The 8,198-nt window shown below is 42.4% G+C and overlaps 1 protein-coding gene across 1 annotated transcript; it reads right to left on the bottom strand.

The window, feature by feature from the left end:
* Positions 1-2,501: 2,501 nt before the first annotated feature.
* znf503 (zinc finger protein 503) lies at positions 2,502-5,812 on the bottom strand. Its single transcript, XM_080450483.1, has 2 exons — positions 5,236-5,812; positions 2,502-4,808 (listed from the first exon to the last, which is right to left on the bottom strand). Exons 1-2 carry the CDS (start codon positions 5,494-5,496, stop codon positions 3,378-3,380), a joined length of 1,692 nt encoding a protein of 563 aa, XP_080306609.1. The 5' UTR covers positions 5,497-5,812; the 3' UTR covers positions 2,502-3,377.
* Positions 5,813-8,198: the final 2,386 nt, after the last annotated feature.

Below are 8,198 nucleotides of genomic sequence, written 5' to 3'. Positions count from 1 at the left end.
AAAGTATTGGTATTAAAGTATAGGCTACTTAAAGTACCAAAAGTAGAAAGTACTCATTATGCAGAATGTCCCATGAAAGTTTTCAAATGCATATACAATGTGTATATATATTTTTTAAATAGCAGATCTACAAGCTCACAATGGTAGCATCACATGCATTTTGAGCTTGTAGAAATGTATATACGGCTGAATTGTTAATGTTTTGTAATAATAATAAAAATCTACAAAGTAACTAGTAACTCAAGTTTTCAAATAATTGTAGTGGAGTAAAAAGTACAATATTTGTCCCTGGGGTGTAGTGGAATAGAAGTGAAAGTATTGAAAAATGGAAATACTCCAGTGAAGTAAATAATACCTCAAAATTGTACTTAAGTACATTACTTGAGTAAATGTACTTGGTTACTTTACACCTTGACCAGTGAAGGCCCACTTTTGACTTTCCTCCTCTCATACAGAATAATGTTGCTGATGCCTTATGTTGCTGATCTATGAGAAAGCGAGGTCATGTTCCCGTTGAGGCCAAAGCGGTCACAGTCTGTAACAAGGCACCCGTTCTGACACAGAATGTGGAGTGTGTCTATAATATACAATATTAGTTGGTGTTTTGTTTTTAAAAAAAGGAGGGAAAAAACAAAAACACGTTTTAATTGTTATATTAAGACATTCTATTATGCCTAATTTATGAAATATGGATAATTGGCTGCTGCTATACCAATTAGCCCTGCACCTGAATTAATTTACAAAACAGACCATAAAAGTATAGCTACAGTGATAATTTAGCATTCCTTAAGTGCTTTATTTATTATAGGAGAAGCCCTTTCAAACAGCAAGAACAAACTTGAAAATATTGTGGACTAATAGTAGCCAACATGCCTTTTAACATTATTTTAACTTATATGTCCTATAGGCTACCAGTGATTCCCAAACGTTTTAGCTGAAGAGAAGACGTTTGCCCAGGACCCAAACTAGTGAAAATAGCAGATCTACAAGCTCACAACAACTACTACTTAAACGTATTTTTAAATGTAGGGCCTATTTATGGAAATGATTAGATTTGGAATTGTTCTTAATTGATGAAAACTTTTTTATAGGTAACGGAAAAAATTTGACATTACTCGCGACCCATCAAAGTTTGTCCACGACCCAAACATGGGTCCCGACCCACTGTTTGGGAAACAGTGTCCTGCTATACGACCTAAAATATTAAGCGCAGAGGGCTATACTTTGATGTCCACGTCATAAAAGCTCTAGGTGTTATTAGACCTATTCAAAATAAACGGCTATGTCTCTCAACGCCTCAGAGGTCTTATGTTTCGTAATATCATTATTTTTGTTATCTCAGTACAACTGAATGGCCTTATCAAACGGTAGGCTATTAAGAGTCATTTGTGGGCCTAAATCCAATTATTCAGTTATCAAACCATTCAATCCGGCTACGCATCTGTGTCATTTTAGATGTTTAGCTGTAACCATTATTTTAAACTTCGGCTATTCAAAGATAGCAGATATACAAGCTTGGCACCTATGAGCTTGTAGATCTGCTATTTTTGAAAAATGTGTGCACATCTTTGAATATATATATTTTAAAGCGAACATATGTAACTCAAATCTTTGCTTCTGGGGGTCCCTGGATCGGGTCCTCGGGTCTTAATAGGTTAAATACGTCATAACATAGTTATGCGAGAACTGCTGTAAAATAAATAATTTAAAAAAAGACATATCTGGTGCTATGGTTTATAGCAAAATATCAACTGAATTCAGTGCAAACTGGCAATGTTGTAGTCCGTATTTTGAATTCATTTATTTAAACATCTCCATTAACGTTCGCAACTTAAACCGTAGCCTATTGAAAAAAGAAAAGAGAAAAAAAAGGAAAAACTAGCCATGCCAACAGTTTGCTGGCTATGTGCTCATGGCTCATTATTTGCACTTTCGCGCAGGTCAAGTATTGTGTATTAGCTCTACTGCATTTGGTCAAACCTGCACTAATAGTGACAAAATGCCAAGACTCATCTATCAGCAATCTGGGCTTTGACTTATTGAAATTCAATTCAAGAGGCCCTTTCAGCTTTTCACGCGCGCGCACACACACACACACACACACACACACACACACACACACACACACACACACACACACACACACACACACACACACACACACACACACACACACACACACACTCTTTAATTCAAACTTTACCACGTGTTTATGCCCTAATTTAAATCTATTTTAAAGCTACTCAATTATTTGGTATGTAAATCAATGAAAACAAAAGGGGGAAAAATAAATGTCAATTTCAGGCAAATGTCAAAATGACCCCTGGATCATGTTTTAACAAATTTTAACGCAATGCTCATATAAATTCTATAGTCTTCCCTTAATGCTAGCCCTCTCAATAAGACCATTTCTTAAATTGATAAGGGCACAATAAATTCAATGTCAATCTTTTGTGAAATGGGGTGATAATTGAGGCTTTATAAAATGAGGCACACGAAGATATGGAACAGATTTTTTTCTTATTTTTCCAGAATACATACAAAAAAATACCAATTCTCTTTCCATGGTATACACCTGAAAAATAACGGCAATTTAAAATTATGTGGACAATTTGGAATTTAAGAAACAAACATGCATGTAAATTATTTCCTTCTCAATGAGACATTAAATAAGAACAATACAATCATAGCAATTTCAAATTAACATCGAAATGAAGAACCCTATTTTATTAGTAATCTAACGGTGTTTTTCACTTTACCTATAGAGTTCAATTTTAAACATAATGCACTTTTTGAGTTGCTCAAATATCATCCATTGCAGCTATTATCGTCTGGCTTTAAGCCGACATTAAATAAATACAGTTGAGTCCACGGATCCCGTCCATAAGTGGAGCGCTGTTATAAAAGTCTTTATATTTGCATTCTTTAGAACGGATACAGGATAGGTGGGCACTAGGGACATCTGGGCACCTCCATGTGAAATTGGCTGTTTTGTCCAAAATGTTAAAAATAATAATATTTGAACAATGGTCTTAAGTATTGTTAAGTATACATGCACAGTACATCATTATCAGACTTAATTGTATCCTTCAACTTCTTGTTTATGCCCCAAATTGACTGGATATAGGTTTTGTAGCAATTTGTAGCAATTGTAGAAATATTAGACCTTAATTGTCGGATGTTTAAGCATGTTCTAATCATGTACACTTTACTTTTCTTAAAAACATTTTCCAAATATTAAAATTTGTAACATTCCGGGAAAAAATGACCAACTTAACACCGAGGTGCCCACTCGTCCTTGGTGCCCACCTATCCTGTCACCCTTTTAGAACTATAAACTTTTTCAAAGTCCAATGTGTGTGTTTCCTCTCTGTGTCTCACTGGTATCCCAGCGCTGACGCTGTGGTTAGTCTCTGGCCATACAGTGCATAGGGGGAGTAGTACGGGCCGGTGGCCGCGGGCACGGGCACGGGGGCACCGGTCGGCAGGGGGCTTTTGGAGTACGGGTGGTAGCGGCTGCTCAGTCCTAACGCGTGATGCGGGCTCCTAAGTGCCAACGTCCCGGGGCTGCCGGGGCCTGACGGGGGCATGCTGTGCATATGGCAGGCCATGGCCGCGGCGGCGGCGCTGGCCAGCGAGGAGGAACCCGGGTAGCCAGAGATCAACTTCTCTGCCCCCGTGAAAGCGGTGTGCGTCCTCAGGTGATTTAGGAGCTCCTCCGAGGAGGAGAAGCGCTTGTCGCACGGCCCGTTGGCCGAGACCCAGTTGCAAATGTGCGGGTGGGGGTCGTTGGGGAGCATGAAACCGTAGGGGTACAGCGGGTGTCCGGTGAACGTCGCGTGCGTCGACGGGTGAACTCCGTGTAAAGAGTGCGTCGGGTACATGAGCGGGTAGCCTTGCGCCTTGAGCGCGTTGTGGACTTGAGATTCGTGCGAGCACTGGGCGGCGCTGGCGGCGCCCGCCAAGTGACTGGCACAGTGGTAACTGAGGCAGTAAGGGTCTCTGCACAGGCTGGCCGACATGATGGAGGGCGGGGAGGCTCCGGCCAACGGGCTGCCCCCGGCCTTGCTGCAGCCCATGCTGGCCAGCTGTGCGTTGACCAGGCTGCCTCCGTGCGGGAGGAAGTGCTGCGGGTAACCCGCGTAGGCCCCGGCCAGGCTGCCCGGGTAGGACATCCCGGCGGGCGGCAGGGGGAACACCGTCTGCCCCGGCTTGTACGGAGACACCGGCGCCACGAGCCCTCCCGAGCCCAGCACGGACGGTCCCGAGGAGGACACGGAGGTCACGGACGACTCCGAGGAGGACGTTTTGGAGCCGGGCGTCGTCTCCTGGTGCTGGACCTCCACGTTAATCCCACCGCAACTCACGCTTATCCGACTGTGGCCCGTGGTGCCGGATCCGTCCGTCGCGCCGTTTTTGTTGCAATCGGACTCCTTCTTGTCGTCTCTGTCCCCGCATTTGCCCTCTGACGGCATGGGAGAGGCGGACTTGCTGGAGTTCGGGCTGCCTGTCCGTGGCGTGAACGGCTGGCAGGTGGCGCTCGGCACTCGGAAACCAGACTTCTCTCGCTCGCTCGACCCAGACGAGGACGAGTCCTTTTTATCTGAAGGTTTAGAGTAGGGTTTGAAGCTAGATTTGTCATCCACACCAATGTCACTCATTTTTAAAGGACCCGATTTAGACTCCTTGTCACTAGATCCATTCGATCCTGTCACGGAGGATAATTTGGAAGATGGTGTTGGGTCCGGCTTGCCGATCTGCGAGCACGTCTGTGCCAGCAGTGCCAACGGACTTTTCTTGGCATCTAGCTGCAAAGACGAGACGAAAACGGCGGTTGATAAACAGTCAAAAACACGAATTTTCCCCCTCTCACATTATCACAAAACGTCTTGTTAGGGAGTACAATTCAAAATATTGCGTTTCCCTGCCGTTTATAACAGAACTATGCAGGTTACGAGCTAGTTATTACGCACGACTCATGAAGAAACTAGGCTACAGTCTCCTGGTATTAAATAAATACATATTAATACCGTATGTTGTTTCATGAGCCACTGTAGTTCTTAACATTGAAATTACATTGTTATTTTTCAGTGATATTGCGCACAATGGAAAAACAACAGCCTCAGATAAGCCTATATAGGTCTGGTCACATCGCAATTTTTTTTTCATAGCCGCTTAGGCATAATAACTAATAACCTAGATATGTTTTCAATCTGTGATTGTTGTGATTCTTACCTCAATCGGGCTAACCGGGTTAGAAGGCAAAGGCTGGAGATATTCTGGGTGCAAAATGTGTCCCGATCGTGCAGTAAGCATTTTCAAAGCCTTGATGGGAAGTCGGTTCGCTTGCCGTAGTGGATCCGACGGGGGCGCGGAGTGAGGAAAAGGCTTGTTGATGCTGCCGTTGTTATTATTCCGAGAGTCGCTCCTGCTTTCCCAGGCTAAACAACGAATATCACTATTTCTCAGGGCAGACACCGAGAGCGATGTGATCATGTCCCACAATTCTCAGGAAATTAATCGGTGACGCTCTCATTGGATTCATTTAGAAAAAATAATCGAAAAGCATCGAGGCTTCGAGGAAGGAAGAAGAAGGGTTGAAAATGGGTTTAAATAAAAAGTGTAATCCGAATAGTAAAAGCAGTAAAAGGCGCGGCAGCGGCAGCAGCAGGCAGGCTGGAAGAGGAGGAGAGAGTGCGAGGCTATCGCAGTTCCGTGGCTTCGTCGTCTTCATGCACCATATGAGCGTCTCTCCCTGTAGGTCCGTGCTCTGTACTCCCGAAGTAGGAACTGCTCGAAATGTTCACTTCAAAAGCAGCTGAATTAGTCCGAGATTAAAGCCTTTGCCGCCTTCCAATCAAATGGGACCCCGAGGTGATTGGAGGGTCAAGGGGATGTGACGTTCTCCTCTTTGTAAAGCCCCTCTATTTTGACAGCTCGGGGGAGGAGATAGTTCTGAATACTGTGGTTGCCGTGAACGCTCGACGCGATTTTTTAGTCGTATAGGATTGTGCTCGTTGTTTTTAATGCTTAATAAGGTATGGCTATAGCAAAGTGCATGTTCTATTTTATACCTTTGGAAACGCACAATGTATTCTAATAGAAGTGATATTGCTATCAAAACCCACAATTGCTGTGAGATGAGAGATAACAGGCAGTATGTGCTTGGCAAGTTGCATAGGCTGTTGTTTTATTGTCCTTTAGTCCATAGTTCGACTTCGACCTCCGGCATTCCTAAGTCTATATAGGCCTAATTAATTTATATAGGCTATATATATATATATATTTTTTAAACTGCCTATTTGCTCTACATAAAATAAAATAATCTCTTGCCTGCTATGTAAAGCAGTATAAGTAGCCTATAAAGTGTACACGTTGCGCACGTCTATTACGATGACTCCGTTTCGCCCGACAAACACGAGATCAACCACTCCAGCTTGAATTCCCCAAACAGACAAGCGTTGACAGGAACAGACCAATGTAGTGATGGAGGGATGTGAATGTCACATGTTTTCAGTATAATATACACCGCCCTTCTATTTCTATCTCCACCCCTCCGTCAACTGTCAATTCTGCTCCACCGCAATCAATCAGTTATTTGTCAGACGCTGTCAATCCGCCCTTGATTTATGTCAGCTATTGTAGCTGATTACATGCCAGTGTGACTGGGGGGGGGGGAGGAGGACAAATGGAAAGAGAAGGCATTCTGAGACACTTCATTTAGGGGAAATAAATCATTCTTATGTTGGATTTAATTTGCAAAATGCACCGACAATGGGCATAGAGCGGCACACAAATCTCGCAGCCTCTCCTGAGTCTCCTCTTGTTTTCACACAATGTTGAACGGAGGACGATCGAGTTATTAACCACATTCTTTAGACCAGCGGTTCTCAAACTTTTTTTCGTGCCAAGGACCCCCACATGAATATGTATTTGGCCGCGGACCCCTCCATCTGAAAATATTTTTGCACCAGGGACCCCCAGAATAGAAGTTTTATGTTAAAAAAAAATGATTCCAAACATTTTCGATATTTTATATCCAAAACAAAATATCAAATAGCAGATATACGAGCTCACAGCGTGGCACGAAGTGGCGTGCTGTGAGCTTGTACAGTACATCTGCTTGTAGATCTGCTATTTTGCTTGTAGATCTGCTATTGTGAATAGCTAATGTATACATAATAGTTCACCTCACATAGCGAGTCGTGTTTGGCTCTTCAGTATTAGCCTGTAAGTCTTTTTGTTTCCAGTGACACACAAGCTACCAAACTTCTTTCCTAAAGTGCAGACCAATTCAGACCTTAAAGGATCAAATCAAATAGTTGGCTTTTATCACACTATTGGATACACAATTAATTATATACTAAACATTAGGCTATTAACTGTTAAGAATAAGTATCATATAATTTTTATATATATTTTCCCCCACTTTAGTCAGAGCCTATAATAGGTTATTTATTTTTATTCAGGAAATAAGCTAGAACAAATCTAATCTAAAATTCAAAAAGCATTAACTAAGCAAAATATATTCTTCTTTCTTTTCCTTTTTTCTGCCTAAATTGTTTTTGCCCCGTGACTGTCCACTCCAGGTTTTCTTGCTCTCCAAGATGACCTGTCAAGCGGATTACCACAGAGAGAGATTAATGGCAGAGGCGGGTTGCAATAATAATCGTTTTGTTTGATGTGACAACTTTGATAGGCGTTGATTTACTTACAAACTGATAGGCTTTTAATTGAGCGCCTCCATCCCCGATTGAGATGAAAGCAAAAACCGCATTGAAAAGCTGCCCGATCGCCCCGGAGCCTCAATACTGATTAGCCATCTCAGCGGTGAATAGTTCAAGGCATTTTAAACTTCTTTTCTCAGCCGGCCTGACACACCATTTCTCTTCTTTTCTTCCCCTCCACGTCGCTTCCCTGCCTCTTAAAGAAAATAAATCATTTTCATTGTATGTAAATAAAATCGAGCTGACATCAATATAAAAATGTCTGGACTTCTTTTTTGTCCCACGTCTTTGTTATCCCTGTTGCAGATGACAATGTGCCCCCAGGCAGATGACAGGTTTTAACAATGGAGAAGAAGGTACGTTTGGGGTGTTGCTGAAATGGACATGAATCTGTTTTGAGAAACCGTGACATGATTTCACCCAAGATGTTAGAAGCACTTATTTTTAATCTTGTGCAATCTGCTGTTTGGT

The sequence above is a fragment of the Gymnoscopelus braueri genome (assembly GCF_963280865.1).
Source record: "Gymnoscopelus braueri genome assembly, chromosome: 14".
Lineage (NCBI taxonomy): Eukaryota > Metazoa > Chordata > Actinopteri > Myctophiformes > Myctophidae > Gymnoscopelus > Gymnoscopelus braueri.
This window is presented reverse-complemented; position numbering and strand designations above follow the sequence as displayed.

Excerpts from the sequence above, each read along its gene's own strand:
- znf503 (XM_080450483.1), bottom strand. The coding sequence starts at position 5,496 with ATGATCACATCGCTCTCGGTGTCTGCCCTGAGAAATAGTGATATTCGT. Across the intron at positions 4,809-5,235 it reads ACCCGGTTAGCCCGATTGAG|CTAGATGCCAAGAAAAGTCC; the intron begins GTAAGAATCACA and ends TCGTCTTTGCAG.